The 20,974-nt window shown below is 57.4% G+C and overlaps 1 protein-coding gene, 1 long non-coding RNA gene and 2 other non-coding genes across 7 annotated transcripts; 2 read left to right on the forward strand and 2 right to left on the reverse strand.

Annotated features, from left to right (window-relative positions):
• Positions 1 to 1,073: 1,073 nt before the first annotated feature.
• Positions 1,074 to 1,164, reverse strand: TRNAI-UAU (transfer RNA isoleucine (anticodon UAU)). The gene is given in 2 exon segments: positions 1,074 to 1,109; positions 1,127 to 1,164. It is a non-coding gene; the product is annotated as a tRNA-Ile (tRNA).
• A 1,418-nt stretch (positions 1,165 to 2,582) lies between these two features.
• TRNAC-GCA (transfer RNA cysteine (anticodon GCA)) lies at positions 2,583 to 2,654 on the forward strand. Its single transcript has one exon. It is a non-coding gene; the product is annotated as a tRNA-Cys (tRNA).
• A 672-nt stretch (positions 2,655 to 3,326) lies between these two features.
• Positions 3,327 to 16,207, forward strand: PLXDC1 (plexin domain containing 1). Its single transcript, XM_048926898.1, has 14 exons — positions 3,327 to 3,452; positions 4,239 to 4,354; positions 5,774 to 5,917; positions 6,173 to 6,242; positions 6,311 to 6,433; positions 6,533 to 6,651; positions 6,734 to 6,833; positions 7,703 to 7,798; positions 8,065 to 8,146; positions 9,317 to 9,377; positions 10,090 to 10,225; positions 11,235 to 11,270; positions 12,209 to 12,369; positions 13,347 to 16,207. The coding sequence occupies exons 1-14, from the start codon at positions 3,383 to 3,385 to the stop codon at positions 13,464 to 13,466; spliced, it is 1,434 nt and encodes a 477-aa protein (XP_048782855.1). The 5' UTR covers positions 3,327 to 3,382; the 3' UTR covers positions 13,467 to 16,207.
• LOC125684625 (uncharacterized) lies at positions 14,225 to 20,665 on the reverse strand. 4 transcript variants are annotated; one of them, XR_007373306.1, is made up of 5 exons: positions 20,501 to 20,665; positions 20,117 to 20,261; positions 18,870 to 18,941; positions 16,297 to 17,974; positions 15,510 to 15,584 (listed from the first exon to the last, which is right to left on the reverse strand). It is a non-coding gene; the product is annotated as an uncharacterized LOC125684625 (long non-coding RNA). The 4 variants fall into 4 exon arrangements; XR_007373305.1 differs by having other exon boundaries at positions 20,117 to 20,665; XR_007373307.1 differs by lacking the exons at positions 15,510 to 15,584; positions 20,117 to 20,261; positions 20,501 to 20,665 and adding an exon at positions 14,225 to 14,333 and having other exon boundaries at positions 18,870 to 20,096.
• Positions 20,666 to 20,974: the final 309 nt, after the last annotated feature.

The raw sequence follows: 20,974 nt of genomic DNA on the forward strand, positions 1-20,974 counted from the left end.
CTTCTCTGGCCAATACTCAAATGCTTTCCTGCAAGGAGACACGAGGACATCAGTCCCTGCTCTGAGCCCCCCCCCAAGACATGGGGCCATCAGTGCCTTCCCCACAGGGCTGCTGAGGGCCCGTACTCACTCTCGTGGTGGAGGCGATGCTCGGCACACCAACCCAGCCTGGCAGGGGCACACCTGGTTGATGCTGAAGGCCAGACCCCCGGGGGGCACATGGCAGCTCTGCCCCAGCTCCAGCCGTTGCTGGCACAGCATCTCGCCGTGCCGCCGCGCACAGCAGCCACCCGGCCCGCAGTCCTCATCCTGCTGGCACCGTGCTCCTTTGAGGTGGGAGGGAACAACAAAGAGAGGGGTTACATGTTGAAATCCCCCAGCCCCATGCAGGTGCAATGGGCCCAAAGTCGCTCAGCCTCATGCGTGTTGCAGCAGGGGTTGCGATGAATCCCGGTCCCAACCCAACCTCCATCACATCCCTCTGCTCCCGGGGTTGCGGTTATGGGGCTGCCCACCCCCGTCTGCTGCTCACCCTCCTGCCCGTCGGGCACGGGCTGCTGGCACTTCCCAAAGGTGCAGAGGAGGCCGTGGGCGCAGTGTGTGTCACGGCGGCAGTACTGCCCAGCAGGCCGTGTGGGCAGGCACAGCCCAAAGTGTTCATCACAGAAGTGTCCGTGGGCACAGGGGCTGGTGGGGCCGCACGGCGTCGCCTGCATTGGAAGAAGAGCAGAGGGGTCAGGGGGGCCCGGATCCATCCCCACCTCTGGGATGGGTCAGAAATGGGAGGGCAGCACAGGGTGGGTTTGGGTTCTGTGTGTCTGTCTGTCCGTCCCCCACCCCAATTCCCCAGGCAATGGAGCCGGGGCTGTTCAGGATGACGATTTGGGAGCCTCGAGTGTCAGGGGGCTTCAAGGGGCTGCTGGCTCACAGGGACTCATCCCTGGAAGAAGGGCACTGCCGCTCTACGCGGTTTTCTCGCAGGAAAAGAAAACCCCGAGCGTAAGGCCCCGCACAGCTGATGGTTATTTTGGGGCCGAGGGTCCCGGCGTCACTCCGGCAGCCCATAAAATTCCTGCTCCAGGTGAGGCTCGAACTCACAACCTCGGCATTGCTCCGCGTACTGCCCTATAAGTACCGCGCGCTGACCGATTGCGCCACTGGAGCGCCCGCTGCCGCCCGCCGCGCCCGCGCCCCCTCCCGCCCCGACCCCGCATCCCCCCCCATCCAGCCCCCATCCAGCCCCCCCCGTCCCTCTCCCCCCGTCCATCCTTCCCGCATCCCTCCATCCTTCCTGCGTTGCTTCTGCGTTTCCCCTTCATCCCCCCCCGCTCACCTCCTCCGCGCTGCCCCCCGGCCCGGCGCTTCTGCCCAGCGCTGCTCTGTCGGGCGGGTGTTGGGGCAGAGCGTACATCCATGCCCAGAGGTGCGCGGCGGCTGCGGGCAGAAGCGCGGCGAGGAGGCAGAGGAGCGCCGGGAACGGCTGCATGGCGCTGACGGCGGTGGCACTGAGGGGCTCCCGGTGGGCGCTGCCTATTTGTAGCCCGCGGACCCCGCTGCCCCCCGCTGCTCCGTGTGTTTGCACGCCTAATGGGGAAGGAGGAGGCAATCAGGGTTTAAGGGATTAACGTAATTGCAGCCTTCCCCTCGCCGGGTGCCACAGCCCCAAAGCAAACCGCCCCCTCGGAGCAGTCTGGCTCCGGCGCCGCGCTACTCCCTGCGTTCGTTGCAGCCCCCCCAGCGCCCACGGGGGTGACGAGCTTTGCACCTTCCCTAACAGCTCTGCTAACGAGGTGTCCGCTGCCCGGCTCTCATCTCACCAGCAAACCCCAGACGGGCTCCGCTGGTGCTGCAGGCAGTGCCGGGCCGTATCGCCGGGCTGCCGCGGGCTGCGCTGCCCCCGACCCGCTCCATCGGACTCGTGGACACGTCGGGCCGTCCGTCCTCCTCGTGGTCCCCTTCTCTCTACCCGGGGCCTCAGTTCCCCCCACCCCACACACAACAGACGCTGACGGCTGACGCCATCGGGGTACCCCGAGCCGCGACGCTCAGAGCTGATCCCACCTGCAGCTCCCCCCGGGGCTCAGCCGGACCCCCCCCGCCCCATCCCGCCCCAGCGTGTTTGCACAGCGGCTCAGGTTGCAAATATTGACCCGTCATCCTCATGTCCGTACTCCCCCATCTGCCCCCCGCTGGCTCCGGTTAATCCCCCCCTCAACAGTCCCGGGGGGGAGGAAGGTCCGGCGCTCCCCCCGGCCGCGCACGGCTCCACCACGGCTCCGGGATTCGGCTCCGCTTCGCTGCTGCCTCGAAATTGCACCCGCTGCGCTCCCACTGAGGGTTGGGGACGGGACCCCATCTGCAGTGAGGGCAGCACTGCTGGAGCCGTGCAGAAAAGAGGGCATGCGTGCGTGTGCAAAGGTGTGCAAGGGTGTGCAAGGGTGTGCAAAAAATGTGCAAGGGTGTGTAAGAATGTGCAAGGGTGTGTAAGGATGCGTGCAAACCCGCACCCGCATCGCTCCCTGCCGCCGGCGCAGCGCAGCCCGCGCACATCCCTGAGCGCCCCAACGCCGTTCCCCAGCAGAGGGGGTATAGCTCAGTGGTAGAGCATTTGACTGCAGATCAAGAGGTCCCCGGTTCAAATCCGGGTGCCCCCTCATTTTTTTTTCTTCTCTTTTTTCGTGTGAGGGTTTCTTCCTTTTTGGACCTCTTTTATCTCCCTTCTTCCCCCCCACCAGCAGTAGTTGAGCGGTGGTCGCGCAGTTCCCGCTCTCATCCCGCTGTCCCTGCACAGAAATGCCTCCGGGAGAGGGCAGCGGGCACCGGGACGGGCGGCACGCGTTCGACTCATTAGTTAATTGCAGCATCGGTGCCGTTCGTCACCTTCATGAGTCTCACCACGGCGGTGGGGATGAGATGCGGGGCTCTGCCGCTGCCCCCGCCCCTCGGCCAGGACCCCAAAGCCGCCCCCGGAGGGTCTCAGGGTGTGGGTTGCGCGTTTTTGGGGTGAAGACCCGCTGCTCTTCCCGGGGGTCCGGGCTGCTCCGCACAGCCGTGCCCGGGGGGGTCTGCGGGAGCCCGGGGCTGCGGTGAGCAGCCTTGGAGCAACGGGATGCCGGTGAGGAGGAACCGCCCGTGGGGCGAAGGGTGACTGCAGGCGGGATGAGGGATCGCTGCACGTGAGATGAGAGGATGCCGTTCGAGGGATGAGGGCACAGCGCCGGCAGAACCGGGCCCAGCACCCCCCGGCTCGGGCTCTGCCTCCGGCCCCATCCCCACCCCCGGCACCACCCCTCGGCTCCACCCCCGGCTCCGCTCCAGCTCCGGTGGCGGAGCCCCGTGCCCGGCGGGGGCTCGGCGGGTGCCGGCCGCGGGGGGGACCGCGATGCGCGGTGGGGGTCTCATCCTGCTCGGCCTCATCGCGCTGTGCGGGCGGCGCGGGGCGCGGGGCGCAGGTAGGGGCCGGCGCGGGGGGGGGCGGGGGGTGAGGTCGGGGGTTGCGGGAACGGGGAGCTGCGTGGCCGTGGGCAGAGAGCGGCTCCGGCCGTGCCTATCCCGGGGCTGAGGTCGGGTCCGCGTGGCCCACGGTGCGTGGGATGCCCGCAGCCGATGAACCCGCCCGCGGCGTGGGGCTCCCGCACCCAAAGGGAGCCCGACCCGGAGCCGCAGAAGCCGTTCCCTGTCCGTCCGGGGGATCCCCGCGCGCAGCCCCGCTCCCCCGTGCTTCAGTTTCCCCTCCCAGAGGCGCTGGGAGCAGAAACCCAAAACCTCGGGGAGCTGCGGGTTCGGCCCCAACCCCTTCCTCACCCCTGGTGCTCCGTCCCAGAGCAGGGCTGGGGAAGACGCCGCTGGAGCGGGTGCCCCGAGTGGAGGGGGATCCCACGGTTAGGGATGTTCCCAGCTCGGTTCACCCCCCGCTCGTCCAGGGACGCTGCTGTGCCGCTGCCCCACTGCTGAAGCCCTGCGGCTGCTGTCATTCCCAAGGCTTCGTGCTCCTCTTTGCACACTGCTGTGGGGCTCTGGGCTGCTCTGGGCGCGGATCGGGGGCGTTTTGCCTCCATTCTGACACAGCTGTCCCCCTGCCCAGGGCTGTCCCCGTGCCTTTGGTCACCTCACATCCCTTCCCTGTACCCCATCATAGCGCTGCTCACTGGGGTTGGGACACTCGTGTCACCAAATGCGTCACTGCTGGGGTCACATCCCACTGTGGGCTCCCTCTGACACTGCCTCACTCCCCCCAGGACCCCCGGAGGGGCAGCGTGGAGCCGGGCAGCCCCAGGGGACTCACATCAGCCAGGACCTGGTGGGACGCAGTCTGGTCATCGACACACTGCTGGACAACGAGACTCGCATTGTGGTGAGCTGGGTGGGGGTCCAACCCTGCACAAACCAGAGCTATTTCCATTCTGGTGGAGCCTCTGGCTCTGGTTTACTGTGTGGGGCCGGATCCTGGCAGCACAGGGGGTAATTAGAGCCTGGGCAGAGGCGGCCGTGCCCAGGGGCACCTGGGGGTCAGCACTGGGGATGCTTTGCCACGTTGCTGTGCTGGGGGACTCTGGGGGTCTCTATGGGGAAGACTCCATTGTGTTACCGAGTGGCAGCGGTGTCACCTCTGGGGGTAGCACTCAGTTCTCACCTCCTGGCTGCACCTGATTGCTGCCTGCACTGCACTCACTGCTGTCTGAGGGGGCAGGGGGTGTGGGGTGCATTCCCTGCCATGAGAGTTCCTACTCTGTTGAGCTGTGAGGGATTCCGGTGTTTTTGTGGCAGCTGAGTGTGTGGATTCGGGGGGATTAATTCTCACCGTGCAAGGAGTTGCTCTGGGGAAAGGGACCCCAGGGGGAGCTCTGCAGGGTCCCACCGACCCCTGCTGGGGCTGCAGCTCTGTGCTCTGGGACAGAGGGAGTGGAAGTGTTTAAAAAATAGGGGGAAAAAAAAAAAGCAAACCACCAAATCCTGACCGGGGAGGTGAGATTGTTTGCATGGCTCTGGAGAGGGCATTTCCTGGGGCTGCATGGGTTTGGGGTCACTGCACCTCACCCCAAGCAATGCAGGCTCCGGGTGCAGCAGCTCTGTGAGTTTCCATGCGGTTGAGCATCCGAACTCCCTCCTAATTGCTGCTGTGACCAAAGCAAGGTGCTGGGCTCGGGCATCCTGGTGACTCAGTGATGAGCTCAGGAACTCGGCAGCCAAATGCTCTGTGCTGCCCCAGCTCCTCCGCTCCATCCCAGCTCCTTCCAGTAACCCCCCAGGGCTACTGGGAATGCACTGGAATCCACCGGCTGTGGGGCTCTGTGTGGGGGTTCAGCCCCTGGACACCCCACATCCTGGGGCCCAAAAAGCCACATGTCCCATGCACCGGGACACAGTGCTTCCAGCACAGCCATCCCCTTGCCTCTGTTTTCCATCCCTGAGCAGCCTGGCACCAGGATTTGCTGTTGGAGACTTTTGGAGACTTTGGTGCCTTTATTTGCTCCGCTTCTTGCGGTCACTGCAGCCATAGCTCCCAGCCCCTGGCTCCAAAGCAGTTATTCCTTCCCAGGAAGGCTGCATCTGCTGTGCTGAAGTCCCTCATGAGTCACATCTCCCTCCTGCCAGCGCTGCGTCGGACTCGTGGTTCCTCCACTCCTCTCCAACTGCTCAGCCCCTGCGCTGCTTCGCACGGGGCTTTTCTGCTCCACTTCCATTGCTCTGCACTGAGATGGTGCCTGTGTGTTTTGCACCCCTGTGGAGATGCACCCCAACGGTGCTGATTCTGTCCCTGTCCCCACTGCAGGAGGACAACCACAGCTACTACGTGTCCCGCACCTATGGGCCAGGGGCTGCACGCCGCCAGGGGCTGTGGGTGGACATGGCAGCAGCTGATAGCAGCCACGTGAAGGTCCACGGGATCCTCTCCAACACCCACCGGCAGGCCTCGGTGAGCCCGGGGGGTCCCAGCTGCCATCCATCCTTCCCATGGCGGCATTGGCTGCCCTGTAGCCTTGGGGGAGGCATTTGGTTCTCCCCAGCCCCATCGCTGTGGGGCAGAAGGGGATGAGCCGTGGGGGCGGGGTGCTCCCTCCCAGCCCTCCATCTGCCAGCCTCGGGGGTTGCTCTGAGCTGGGGGTGCCCAGCATCCCCATCAGCTTTCCCACTTTCCATCTGCTGTCTTCACTCCGTCTCCCTCCTGCAGAGGATCGTCCTCTCCTTCGATTTCCCCTTCTACGGGCATCTCCTGCGGCAGGTGACCATAGCAACTGGAGGTGAGTGGGGCTGGGGACCCGGGGTTGGGCACAGGCACTGAGCTGAGCCCTCTGCTCTGCTCGCTCAGGCTTCATCTTCATGGGGGACGTCATCCACCGCATGCTGACGGCCACGCAGTACATCGCGCCGCTCATGGCCAACTTCAACCCCAGCTACTCCCGCAACTCCACCGTGCAGTACCTGGATAATGGTGAGCCAAGAGAGGGGTGAGGGTGTGGGGAAAGGGCCTGGGGATGAACGCAGGGTGAGGAGAGGTGAGAGGAGTGATCCACTGTGGTGTCCCCCCCAGGCACGGTCTTTGTGGTACAGTGGGACAAGGTCTACCTCCAAGGGAAGGAGGACGTGGGCAGCTTCACCTTCCAGGCTGCCCTGCACAGCAGCGGCAGGATCGTCTTCGGGTACAAGGAGGTGAGGGAGAGGGTCAGGTCTGGGGACTGAGGTGCTGTGGGGCTCAGTGGGGCCGTCTCCATCTCACCCTCACCCTGCGCAGATCCCGGTGTCCGTCCTGCAGATCAGCGCTGTGCAGCACCCTGTCAAGGCCGGGCTGTCTGATGCCTTCATGGTCCTCAACCCATCCCCCGAGGTGCCAGGTGAGTGCCATCCCCTGCCCCCATGTCCCACATCCCCGGGGGGGGCAGCTCCTGTGGGTTGAGTGCGCTGTGCTCCTCCCCAGCCTGCAGCCCTGGCCCAGGGGTGCTGTGCTCTGCAGGCCCTGCGCTGCTTGCATGTTAACTGCAGTCACCCTGTGGGCATCCAGCTGTGAGGTTGGGGCAGAGCAGCACCCACGGGAGAGCAGAGGGATGAGATGAGCAGCTTGGAGTGCTGCCCTCCCCACCCAGAGCACAGCACACGCTGGGCAATGCACAGCGCATGCCAGCAGGATGCAGCACATGCATGCGTGTGCACACTTGTTGCACGTGATGTGAGCTCCAGTGCCAGCAGGACGCAGCACACACGTGTCTGCACACGTGTCCCACACGTGACACACGCTCCAGGCACGGGGCGAGCGGATGGAAGGGCTGCTGCAGCCTCTCCCTTCCCCTCCTGTACTCCAACCACGCTCCTCGTGCTGCGCCCCGCGCCACACTTTGCTCGTTATTTCTGGAGCCAACCATCTGGCCCTCGTTTATTACCCATTCACAGCAGTTTGCACAGAAACCTCAGGGGCTGCTGCCCCCCTCCCCATGGGCTCCTGGGGAGCAGCGAGGGATGAGGGAGGGAACGGAGCTGGAAGGGAGGCAGGGATGGGGATGGGCTGAGCGGGGCTGGACCGCGTCCGCCTTGGAGTCCTCTGGGGAGAGGGAGCAGAGAGCTCCCAGCTGCTCATAGAGAAGTGAGGAAGGGGATTTCCATGCCCTGAACCCCCAGTGTTGCTGCTTGGCTTCCCCTGCTGGGAAGAACCCCAGTGGCAGGGGGTGGCCGAGGGGGGCTCACATCTAAAGCAAAGCTCCCGCTGCAGAGTCACGCCGCCGGACCATCTATGAGTACCACCGTGTGGAGCTGGACACCAGCAAGATCACCAACATGTCTGCTGTGGAGTTCACCCCGCTGCCCAGTAAGCCGTGGGGACAGGGTGGCACTGGGGCTGTCCCACGGGACGCTTCGTGGGCACCGTGTGGCTCCAGCATCCTGCTGAGCAGCCATGCTCTGAGTGCTCACATCTACACGCATGGGGGAGAGCAGGCCTTGGATATGGAGAGGGAAATACGTCTGTCCTGGGCTCACCACGGAGAGGAGGATGCTTACTGCTGGGCTGGGAGCAGCCTGGTCCTGCCATGTGCTGCAGACACCTCCCAGCCTATTGCTGTGCTCTCTCTGCAGCTTGTCTCCAGCACCGGAGCTGTGAGGTGTGTGTGAGCTCCACGCTGACCTTCAACTGCAGCTGGTGCCACGTCCTGCAGAGGTACTGGGATGGGTCACTTCTGCCTTTTCTCTTGCTGGAGATGTTCCTGTAGCCAGGACAGCACTCTGCGCTGCAGGGCCGATCTCTGCTGTTGCTGAGGGGTTTTTAGTGGCTTTCCCTTTTTTGTGTGATGCTGGCAGTGGCTCACGGTCGGTGGTTTGGTGGTGGCCTGACCTCAGGGCACAAGTTGGAGGAGCCGCTTCCCGAGGGTGGGGCTCAGTCCCAGGGCGGTGGTGCGGAGCTGGGACAGCAGTGGGATGGATGGATGCTGATGTCAGCGGTATTTGGGTGGGATCCACTCCATGCTGGGGCTGGGATTTCGACCAGATTGAGTTCAGGTCCCAGACATTGAGGGACTGCGATGCCCCCGGCCGTGGGGACAGCCCCTGACCCAGGGATGCTGCTCTGCCCTCCTTCAGCCACAGCAGGAGAGCCACGGTTGAGGCTGTGCAGCACCGGAATGTAGAGCTGGCAGCAGGGGAGGGGACCCACTAACACAGATCCTCGTGCACGGTGCAGGGGCTGCTTCACCCAGCCCTGCTCAGGCTGCATCCTGGCTGTGCGCCCATCACACGTGCAGCGATTCCATGAGGCCTCAGCAGGGACAGGGGAGGGAGGGCTGGGGGCACCTCGTGCGGTTTGCTGCCTCTGCTCTTATCACCCCTGGGATGGTGACAGCTCAACGCCCGGGGGCTCCCAAAGGCCACAGAGCTGCCTGGGTCCCTGTTTGTGTGGCTGGTGCTTCCCCGACATCATTTATAATTTCTTTAAGGTGCTTTTCCTGCCCAGATGTTTCTGGGGAAAGGAAAAAAAATAATCCACAAACAAACCCTTCTGGAGCTCACAGCCTTGGCGCAGAGCACAGGGAATGGAAACTCATGCTGTCTCTGTATCTTTTTCCTATCTCTCTGCTTCTCTGTTTTCCTTGGAGAAGCAGCGCTGACCATTTTCCACCTCCGTCAAGAGGAACGTTTGGGTCCTTCCAACACAGCTGCACTGGAATCCCCACAGCTTGCATGTAACCCTTCCACCGCGCCGTTCCTCTCACTGCCTCTGCAGCATTGCTGGGCATCTCAGGGGCTGCATTGGAGCAGCAGACGTGCACTGCTGCTCACTCCATTGCTGCTCTGCATCCCAACCTGCTGGGTTTAATGTCCCCTTTCACTGCAGGTGCTCCAGTGGCTTCGACCGGCACCGTGAGGAGTGGCTGTCCTATGGCTGTGCCCAGCAGGTAGGGCTGGGGCTCCGTGCTGGGAGCGGGGCTGGGTGACAGCAGGCACATCCCAGTGCCAAACTGCACTCTGAGCTCTGCTCGGCCGCAGGATGCACAGAGTGTCCCTTCAGGTTGCCCTGCTCTGCTACAGGACGTCCTTGCATAGCAGACATCCCCCCTTCCTCCATGGGGAGAGCCCAGAGATGCCCCAGCTGTGCTCCACCTCCCAGAGCACACAGGGCTGTTGGCTCCTCTCCTCCCTCCGTGTGACTCCGATCCCCTGTAAGAAAGAAGGAGTCGGCCTTTAGGATTTGATGTATTTTTTTTTATGTCCTTGTCAGCACATCTCCACGTTGTCCAAAGTTGTTTCTTTGTCTTGGAAAGATCTGACCAAACATCTGTTTCTGCTTTGGTGTTTTGTTGTTTTGGTGATTTTATTTTTTTTTTAATAATATATATTTTTTTCCATTTTTCCTCACTGAACACTCATCCTCGTTCTCTGTTTACCAAGAGAGAGGGAAAAGGAGGTCATGGGACCGACGCTGAGGGCCTGTGATGCAAACAGGGCAGGCTGTCACCAAACCTCCACCACCTCCCCCAACCCGCCGCCCCCCAAACCTCTCCCACCCCCCCCCCCCACCCCAATTTCTGCCCCTTCTGGGCTGTATCCCTCCTCCCAATCCTCCTCCAGCCCCACAGCGATGCCTCCAGCCCCGCTGTGTCCCCCCAGGCAGCCGCCAAGAGCTGTGAGGACTTAGCAGAGGACGACCGCTACTCGCCCCCCCCCGACGGCTCCTCCTCGCCGCTGGATGAGGACATCACCACCCCCACGGCCTCGCTCTTCATCGACAGCCTCACTACAGAAGGTGGGACGCTGTGGGAGCGACGATGCTCTGAGGGTCGGGGCTGGCAGTGGTGCAGCAGAGCTGTGTGATTGCTCGGGAGCACGGAAAGCTCCAAATAAAGGCCCCCGTTTCCCCCGAGACGCCCCTGTGCCAAAGCTTGATAATCCCATTAACGCAGGGCTCGCTCCTCGGCAGGTATCGCTTCAATTTTGCTGCTTAATAGTCCCTAACGCAAACTGCTAATTAGAATAAATAGAAAGGAACATTAGTAATTGTCCTTCGGCGATGGGAAGGAGCTGGGGGGGAATGGAGCGCGGGGCTGACGGAGCCGACTTTGAGAGGAGCGAAGGGAGGAGGGGGGAACGCGACTCCACCACTGAGGTTATTTTCCAACTCCACGCCGATTCTTGGAGAAAAGAACAAGAGCCTTTCTGTGACACAGTCAAGCGTGAAGTTAATTTGTAATCTTGGAAGCAAACAAACAGCCAGCTGCACCGGGCAGCGAATTCGATGGGAGCAGCGGAGGGACGGTGAGGATGGGTCCCCACCCCTCTGCATCTCCCACTCTGCGTCCTTTGGAGAGTCCCAGATCTGCAGTGCTGGCCCAGAGCTGTGGCCCACAAGGGGCTGAGCCCCGTCCTCGTGCAGCCTGGTGGCTCCTGAATGAGAGGGAAAATGGGACCGGGCATTGGACCCCCACAGGGAACATCTATGGAGCAACAGAGCCCCCCAGGTCGGGTGGGGAGTGCTGGCAGCGCAGCCAAGTCAGCCCAGTTCCCCTCGTTGCTCTGCCTTGCTGAGTTCCAGGGCTGCTCCCCAGGTGTCTGTGCTGCAGGTGGCACCTCTGTAAAGGAGGGGACGCCAAGCAGTGCGTGCTTATGGTGGCGTTTTATTGCTTGGGGGGGGGTCCTTCTCTCCCTTCATTTGGAAATGCTGGGAGTGGGTGCTGGCAGCTCCCCAGTACAGAGAGGAGCACAGAAAGCATCTCAGCAGGCTGTTAACTATTTTTGCCCCTCGTTTCTTCTTTCAGACGACACGAAGCTCAACCAGCACGCAGGCAGTGAAGGTAAGGCCCCGCCGTGTCTCTGCCTGGAGAGCTGTGATCAGTCAGCAGGGTGAAATGGGGACTGCAAAGATGCAATCAAGATAAGAATCTGACTGTCCTTCCTCTGATGAATGCTGCTTCAGGTTGTGTAATGCGAGAGCTGGGGCTGATCTGTTTTACCCTGATGCCTTTGTCTGCACTTCCCACTTTTCTTGGTGAAGGACTGTGAGCTTTCTCTTTCTATGCAACTCCCTTTCTTTGCTTTTACACCAGGTCCTTTTCCTTCTGAATTTCCCCAGCTGTGCCAAAGGGCGCTGTCAAATTCAAATGTAAGCTGTCCTTGCTGTGAGCCCAGCTCTGCCTCTTTCATCTCTGTTCCCCTCAATTGCAGCAGCTGACTTTTCAGCCTGGTGCAAAGCAGAGCCCAGCCCTCTTCATTGCAAGCAGCTCCTGGAAGTTAAATTGGCTAAAAAGTGGGTGCAGCATCAGTGCCAGTGCAGGCACAGGGCCTTTGAAACACATGAGCTTCCCAGGCTCAGCCAAATTGCTCCCCGAATGGCTGGTAATGTCACTGCTGATCCATGCCACATACAGGCTCTGGAGCTCCGTGCAATGGAGTATCCATAGCTGAGGGCCGGGGTGAGCTGCAGGGCTGTGGGTAAGGGGCTGAGCAGCCCCCAGCATATGGCTAATGGCTTTCTGTCTGAGTGAGCAGCCAGTGTACGAGGAACAGAGATTGGATGGAGAGGTGAAATATTACACGGTCATCGTTTAATCCTCTTCCTTTGCCAGCTGTTGGTTTCATCTAGGAGGGATGCTGGAGCTCAGCCCCCAGCTCTCCATGCATCTCTTGTTGAGCCAGGCTGGGTGCTCAGCCCCAGTGCAGGTCTCCAAGCATCCTGCCTTGCTTTTCCTGAGCCCTCAGCCCACTTCTGAGCCCAGCCGAACCCCATTTGCAGGTGTGGGAAGCGACCTTCCTTCCGATGAAGTGGGTGCCCCGATTCACACCGGGACGATCGTGGGCATCGTGCTGGCTGTGCTGCTCATTGCAGCCATCATCCTTGCTGGGATCTACATCAACAGCCACCCCACCTCCAACGCCGCCCTCTTCTTCATCGAGGTGAGTGGGGAACTTTCTCTGGTCCCATCCCAACCCTGCGGAGCACAGAGGAGAGGATGTGGGTAGATTGCACACCTGAGGCTCTTAGCATCGTCCTGCAGTCACAGCCACGTCCCAAACGCTTTAAACTTAGGCTCATTCCCACCCATGCTGCTTTATTTTGCGCTCTCTCAGGTGCTTCCATTCACACCTTGCCTTTTCTCCCCATTCAATCTCAGCCTCTCCTGCCTGCTCGCACCAGCAGTTCCCCTGCCTGGGATTGCTGCCTTTTCAGTCGCCCAGCTGGATTTTGTCAACTAAAGTTGTCAGGCTTTGCTGATAGATGTCATGCCATCAGCTGCTGTGGCAGTGGTGGTGCGAACGCTCGAAATGGCAGATTTTAATTCTCAGGAAGATGGGGGGTCTGACAATCTCCATCTGCTGCTAAAAGCCCGAGGAGTGCAGGGCAGCAGCAGGCTGAGTCCTGGCACGGGAGCCGTGATGCAGAGCCCTCACCTCTCCTTGTCACCCACTGCCTTTTTCCTCAAGCACTCATCTCTCCTCCATCTGTCCCAGCTGCAGAGGATCGATCTGTGGCCTTTATCAGTTCAGCACCTGATGATGTTTGGTGCATTTATCCTTGCAGCGCCCAACCGGGATGCAGTGCAGCTGTCCCTGTGCTGCAGATGGCGGAGAGGTGCAGGGGTGACCCTCTGTGGCCGCCCCATCCGTTCCCCATAACAGCACGCCCTTGTTCTGGCATTGATGTGGGATCTCCCTTCCAGTTTCCCTCTGTTCTGCTCCCTCTGTTCCCCCTGTTGGGGAGATGCTCAGTGAGACTGATGCATTGTAACAAACTCTTTCGAGCATAAATCGTTCTTTCCTTTTCTGAACTTTCACAAAGATAGCATTGTTTCGGGGCTGAGCTTTGAGTTTCCGGCAGGCTTGGCTTGAAATGCTGCTCACAGCTTCTGATGGCTTTTTGTTCCTGTCCACAGCGAAGGCCGCATCGTTGGCCTGCCATGAAATTCCGCAATCACCCCAACCGTGCCACGTACTCCGAGGTGGAGGCAGGCAGCCATGAGAAGGAGGGCTTCGTGGAAGCAGAGCAGTGCTGAGCACTTCTCTCCCTGCACCTCTGACCTGCCACGTCTCAAGTGTTGGAGTCTCCTGTTACCCTATTGCAAAGTCTTTCCCCTGGTGGAAAAGAAACAGCAAGTCGAGGAAAAAGACCCAATGGAGCATTGAAGAGAAGGAGTCGGGGCTCTTTCCTCTCCCAACCAAGCACCAGCTTCTCTTCTCTGCTCTGGAAGAAAGGAAAACCTGTTTTGTTTTAAGAGCAAAGCCCTTCTAAGGATTCACCTTCAGAACGTTTGTGAGCCGTTGGCTCTGAGGCACTTTCTGCCATCCAATTAGTTTGCTCAGTTACAAGCTGTGACTCTTACCCGAAAGGAACCAGAGGCTGAAGGGAAAAATCACCATCTTGGGTTCCTTCAAAACATCTTCGTGGCCACACATCAGCAGGAGCAGGGGAGGTTTTGCAGGCAGAGGATGGGGACGGAGCTGGGCCATGGTGACACCCAGAGGTCAACCCATGCTCACTCATGGGAGCTTCCCATAATTAGCAATGAAGGCACACGTGCCTCGATAGCAGTGCAAATCTGAACAACGCTTCATTATCATCCTGGGATTTGCAGCCTGCTGAAGTCAGTGGATTTCCTATGGCTTCTTTTTGCTGTGTCAGTGATGGGCCCTTGGTCTGAACCCATGCTGACACCATGATTCCAGAATCCGACCCTCTCTGAGGGGCTCAGCTCTGCACCTCCTGGGCAGTTCTGCCCTCTGTGCCACCCGGCTCATGGCAAGCTGCAGCAATGCTCAGCCTGCTTCCATCAGTGCAGGACTGGGTCCCAAACTGGGGAGAGGTGGCACGAAAATGAGAGAGAGAAGGCCAAAGTCCAACGTCAGGTACAGTTTTCTTCCTCCTACCAAAAAAAAGAGCATTGGTTATATGGGTTTTTTGGTTTTTTTTTTTCTCCTTATCTTCTGATCCTCTGTTATTTATTCTGATATCATCTTGGAAACGTATTTTATCCACTGGCTGGTTCGGCTGTCACCGGTGGCGATGGCTGCCAAAGGCAGGGTCTGTCTAATTAATGTTTTCCTTCTCATCTGCTGAATTTATATAGCCATTAAAGATAAATATGGATGCTTTGTGGCATTTAGACCCTAGATTACACTTCCTCATACGTAGCCACGAGGGAGACTTTTGCTGCATCTTATTATGGCATAAAGGCACCAAATGCTTTCACAGGGTAACCAGGCTGGGTCGTGCCGAGTTGTTACGACCCAGGCAGTCTCTCTTTAGACGTATTTTGAAGACAAACCTTATTTCCAAATAAAGCTTTCCATGGGAAGGTTGTTTGCTCCCCTGTTTCCCTGAAGTAGAAAGAATTCAGAGGAACGCTGTCATTTCGTTTTTGCCCAGGATGGTTATGAGCTGGTAAGGAGTTTTCTCTGGATTTCCACCTCCTCAAATAATGGCCTTATTGGTAGTGATTTCCTTAGCATGCACACACAACAACAACCAGGTTTTTAGGTATTCCTCTTCCCCCACAGCCCCTAAGATGCTGGGTAACAGCCAACACGTCTGAAATGCTGCACGTTTAAAAGAAAAGAGACTTTAAATGGAGTGTGATGGAGCTGTATAAATCACTGCAGCCAGAACCTTAAAAGGGTTCCAAAGAGGATCAGACACTCAGGTGGAGAAAAACAACATCCAAGTGCCATAGCATGGAAGTGATTGAGATACGTGGAGCGCGCTGCAGGACTGATGTCAAGTTCTGAGTGCCTGCAGTCAGAAAGGCTTCATTTTTTTGTTGTTTCTTTTCTCTTTTTTTTTTTTGTCCCCTCCTTAAAGCAAAGCAGCCAAACCAAAGCAGGCTGTGCTGCTTGCTGTCAGGTGTGTGCTATCAGCTTGCACCCGGGGCACAGCAGTGAGGCTCTGCCTGCAGCCATGCCCTGGGCAGAGGCTGGGCTCCTGGCAGGGAGCACAGAGCTCAGCAGCTCAGCAGGCCGTGCTGTGCCACCCATCCAACCTTCCAGGAGCTCTGGGTGCTCGGAGCTCACACCTGGGAAGCCCACGAGCCAGCAGGCACCAACCTGCATTTCCTTTGCATGTGGCTTTGTCATGGAAGAGGTCGTCTGTTAAAACCCAGCTGTCACCTTGCTGTTGCCTAGAAGAAGGAGAGCGATGTCTCTACCAGCACTGCTCTCCTGCTGGCCCTGTGTGTCCCATCACCAGCCTGGGACAGGGGCTCATCCTGCCCTCGGGTGCTGAAGAACACAGTGAGGACAACCAGGACATGAAAAGCAAACCCAGAACCTTTCCATCACGACTCCTCTCAAGAACTGAAGGCCTACCTTCCACATACTTGAATTTACAGCACAGTCGGACTCTTTAGGGGGACTAAAGGCACTTTAACTGTCTTTCAATGCAATGTATTTACTGTGGGTTATCTGCATGGAATATAGTCTTAATATTATAAAAAAAAAAATCTTCCTTTTTGGACTGCTTTGTCTTCAAATTAAGGATTATTGGTTATGTTTATGCAGGCTTGGAAGCACAGCCTGAATTATTTTCATCGTGTGTGCTTTTAAAGGCCTCTGTAAGAACACAGAGACCTTTTCTAAAGGCATTTGGGTTTCAGTAATAGCACATCTTATCAGGAGGTGTTCCCAGGACGTATCAAGGATAAAAGGGCTGTAATTGAGGTTTGCACCAAGGCTGTAATTTTCTTCTAATTTTATCTGCTCAACTTGTTGAGGATTTTAGAAGCCTTTTCAGCTCAAACAATGAGATTTGCCTGTTCCATCCGACTTCCTCTAGTCAGGTTTAGTGTTTTGATCCCTGCCCTTGCACCAAAGGATTCCATAAATGCAAATCACCTTCAAAATCCCTGATCTGAGAGCTCTGGTTCCCACCTCCAGCTCTGGGCTCTCTTCACCGCTGCAGGAGAACAAATCAACACCATGGATTAACAGAAGGGTTATGAACCAACCTTCCCGTGCCCCCCATCCCGTTCATCCCCCTCCCCGGGTGCCTTTTCCAGCTCTGGATGAACGGTGCTCACACCATACAGCCATAAGGGAATGGAAATGTGAGCAAAGATCTCCACCAGTGCCTCGTTCTGGTTATTTTTATGAGCAGAGAAGTAGCAGATTTATAATTGGAACACAGACAGCGAGCAAACACTTTATAATGTGCAAATAAGGGGGAAAAAAATGTAAAAATCAGCTCTCCTAAACAGCTTTCACACCAAGCATCACCCCCAGAGCAGGGAAAAAACACTGCAGCCATCCCACAAACAAAGGGTTCGTGTCTTGGAAATGCAAATGCAAGCGCAGGTACTGAGCAGGCTGAGCCACAATGAATGGCTGTGAAGCAAGCAGGGAGCAGCCTGCTGCCAAAGGGCCCTGGGGTGGGGGAATGGAACCCTGAATGGAGGCACGGCTCTGGAGCTGCACTTTGTGAGAGCCACAGAATGAAGCTGTGGTTACAGCTGGGAATACTGGGGCTCCTGAGGTCCTTGCTTCGTGTTCAATGCCTGTGACTTGGGTTTCCCTGTCTAGAAAGCAGGAATGGGAATCATTTCCTTTCTCACAAATTGTGAATTTGCTAGCAGTAATAGTAAAACAAAAGCAAAGTACTTACAGATGCTCAGGAGTGGTTTTCAAGGGGAAGAGCATTACTTGCTTAAGTGGCAGCAAGCACCACTCGTGTGCCCATCTCAGGAGGTGGCTGTTTCCATAACCCCCCAAAATCCATTGGGAATTCACCTTTTTCTACACCCCCACGAAAGAGAATCAACAGATTAAACAGGGATGAAGACGTGTGCATGGGTAGGGGTTTGGTAATGAAGAACATCACTGCAGAGGCTGACTTCTCACACACCTACCTCACACGCTTCCCCCTCTGCTGCAAAAATCACTCCCACCACTGCTGTTACATTTCTGCTGCACGCTTCACCCAGAAAGATGCCAGGTTCCTGCATCAGCAGTGCTTGTAGCACATCTCCCTGCTGCTGGGGGAACGGCACTGGGCTCTGAGCACAGCAGCACTGATTGTGCAGAGACACGAGGCAGCAATGCAGCGTGGCAGCAGAGGTGGCTCAGAAGGGAAGAACAGATCGAGGTGCATCGAAGGTGATCATCCAGACTGAGGTGTACCATGGAACCCTGAGATTCACCACCTCCTTCTCTCTCTTCTCTTTAACAGGAAATGGGTTCTGGTTCTCATTTCCAAAGGGAGGACAAGAACCTCCCAGCGCTGCGCTGCCAGAATGGAGCATTTCCACCCAATGCCACCCAAATACCCATGGAAGATCAATTTCCAGCATCATCAATGCACCCCCCCTATGGAAACAAGGATGTTCTTGGTGCTTCTTCAAAGGAATGATGGAACTCACCAATATGCTCTGTCCAAAAAAACTGCTAAGATGATAAAGCAGGGCTGCACTGGCTGCAGTAACTTCCTCTCAGCCATGAAGCTTCCCATGGCTCCAACGGATAATTATCTCCGTGTTGTGCTGACAGGTTCCCATCTGTTTAGGGCTGAACGCTGCATCTTAAAAAGAAACAGAAAGGAAGAGCACCAGTCACACGCTGACAGGTTTGCTCAGCTCTTCAGAAAACCCAAGGAACACGATTGGAGATGCTAATTAATTCCTGGTAATCCACGTCTCTTTCTGTGTGTGTCCGTATCCATTTCTCTGCAAACGGGGAAGATGCAGAAAAGCCAAAGATGGGAACAACATAAAGATTATTTCTAGGGAAGGAGCAGACAGGAAGGCTTAGAGATCAGCTCAGGGAATGCTGAGGTGTGAGGCGAATCCCAGATATCCAACCAAGGATGAGCAACGTGCACAAGGGACAAACCTGAGCCCTTCTGCATCCACCTTGTCCTCCCTCAGCCCGTTTCCTCTATCTGAACACTCGGCTCAGGGCTGCCATGCTGTTTCCAAGTGACCCCGAGGAAACCCTCAGCCCTCCTGCTCCACTTGGGTGAGGGCAGCCCTCCTCCACAGGGCTCCTCGAGCAGCTTTAAGGCACACAGAGCAGTTGGAGACCCTTGGCAGAAAGGCAGAGTAGGGGGACAGAGCATTATTAACTCCTCTCAGCTGCAACCACTGCCCCAAAGTGAGGTAGAAGAGAGAAGGAGAAAATGGCAAGTCCTGGCATTCAACCCATTCCTGCCCTCCTTCCTCACAAGCTCCAGACTACGGCACTTAAAACCCAGCGATGAACAAGGACAGATGGAAATTCCAGGCAGTGGGAAGGCTCTGCTATGCTTTTCTGTAGCCCTAAGCGTCAGCAGGATGCCACTCTGTTCTGATATTGCAGCGAGGATGCGGACAATGCAGCACCACCAGCCAGGATCAGAGCACCAGGCCAGGTGTCATCTCGACCACTCAGTGCATGGAATGCATTAAGTAAATACTCGTAATTTGTTCTCTGTTTACCTATTTGGTCGTGTTTTCGATTCCTTTTGTTTCTTTAAATTCCTGCACAAATCCCATCCATATTGCCGTGTTCTGTAAGCAAGATAACATGAAAACAGGACACTGCATTATCAGAATTCATCTTCTCGGCAGATCCAACAGCTCCAGAGGTCTGGGCCAGGACCCTGGGATATGCACACAGCACTGCCCCTCTCAGACCTGTGCCATTCGTCAGCCTTCAAAGAGAACTGCAGACCCAAGAGGACACGGTAATGTGAATTCATTGAAGGGATTGCACAAAACAGGGCCTCCATCCCCTCCTCATCCTTGCACACCACACAGAAGAGCTGGATGAACCAACCGCCCCCTGCTAATTGCACGCTTCTGTCATCCCACCCTGAAGCACCAGCATTTTTCTGCTCAGGGATCCCCAGCCAACCAGATGATTTGCACCTGGTTATGTCTTTAAATACTGATATTATCACTGGGTTCTGCAGTGTTTGCCTTGAATGTGTAATGATGGAGAACTGCGCTGCTCTCCTGGGGCCAAAAATTCAGACCATGGATGAAGGAATTTAACAGCATGCTTGAACACAGCATTCCCATCCACCTCGCAGCTTCCCATGACTGCAGCAGCACCATTACCCTCCTTTCTAAAGCTCAATTGTACTTTTTCCTTATTAGCTTTCATCCCGTCAGCCCAAAGCAGCTTACAAACATCAGCTGGGATTGCAGAACCTCAAATAACAAGGCAAACCAACAACGCCGTGACTCACTCAACCAGCGTAAAACAAACACAAGATAACGCCGTCACCACACAACACGACTTCATTTCCAAACCTGGTGCCACCGTTGCTATCGTTAATTATGCCAGTCATTAAGTAGCTGGACATAGGAAGCCCTTAAGCCATTGCCAGGCTCCAGAAGGACACAGCAGAAGGAGGGCACTCCATATCCACCCCGAGCAGCATTGGTGCAAATGGACGCACAGGACAAGCTGATGGCCTGGCATCCCTCAAAAGCAGCTCTGTTACTATTTGAACCTTTCAGTTCTCTTTATCTCGCAGTCAGGAGCCGCTCAGCTGGAGAGCAGCCACCATTTTAGAACTGCTCAGAGGTGAGGCTCACGGCACCGCGCTGAGGGGCTGGTGGGTGATCTCAGAGCTCTCTTCTAACCCTTATGATTCAAATAAAGTTCCAGAGGAAAAGAAACAGCAACAAACCAACACCCTCCCCCCCCACCCCCATCAAAAAACCCCACACATCACCGTGCCAGCAGAAAAACACGTTGGGAGAAGAGCACAAAAGCAGCTGCAGCCCTCTGCTGCCATCGTATGGGAAGGAGCAGCACCAAGGCCTCTCCCCAGGGCTCCAGCTGCCCTTCCCCAGGGAGATGCGGGTTTCCAGACAGCCCTGAGAAGAAATAACATTAAGAATCAGTTTGTTGGTGAGCACGGCTTGCTGCTTCAACAAAACAGCGTCTCATGTGGTTTCCCGTCCGCGCAGCAGCACCGTGCCCTGTGACAGTGCCATGCAACAGGGCAGTTTGTAACCCCTGCAGCGAGGAAGGTTGTTAGCAGGAGCGCATGGTGCCACGTTGCTGCTATAGGCAAACCCAGCAGCCTCCTGCGAGGGACGCACGTGGAACACACCGTGCGTTTGGGGGATGCAACCGGGTGAACTCGGGGCCTCGCAGCAGCCACCCACTGCAATCTGGGGCCGAGACGAGGACAGCACGCATCTACAGCCACCAAAAAGCCGTGGCAGGGCCCCTCAGCCCGCTGCAGGAGCCGGGAACCGCACGGACCGAGCCGCCTCATGGCGCTGAGCTCTGAAATGGAGGCTCAACGGCATTCTGGCGTTAATTATTCATAAGGGGGCGCGGCCACGAGAGAGGCGTTGCTGTACAATATGTTAATTAATGATGATGAAGGCGTGGCCACGCGAGAGGACGTTGTCTTGCACCTATTGATTATTCATGAGGGGGCGTGACCACGCGAGGACGTTGCTGGAAGGGGCGTGGCCTCGAATCAAACAGAGGGCGAGGCCCAAAGGGCGGGAAGGGCTCCGGAGGGGTCTGGGCTGCTGAGGGGAAAAGGCGGGAAAGTAATTCCCGCCTGTAATTA

Source organism: Lagopus muta, chromosome 25, assembly GCF_023343835.1.
Source record: "Lagopus muta isolate bLagMut1 chromosome 25, bLagMut1 primary, whole genome shotgun sequence".
NCBI lineage: Eukaryota > Metazoa > Chordata > Aves > Galliformes > Phasianidae > Lagopus > Lagopus muta.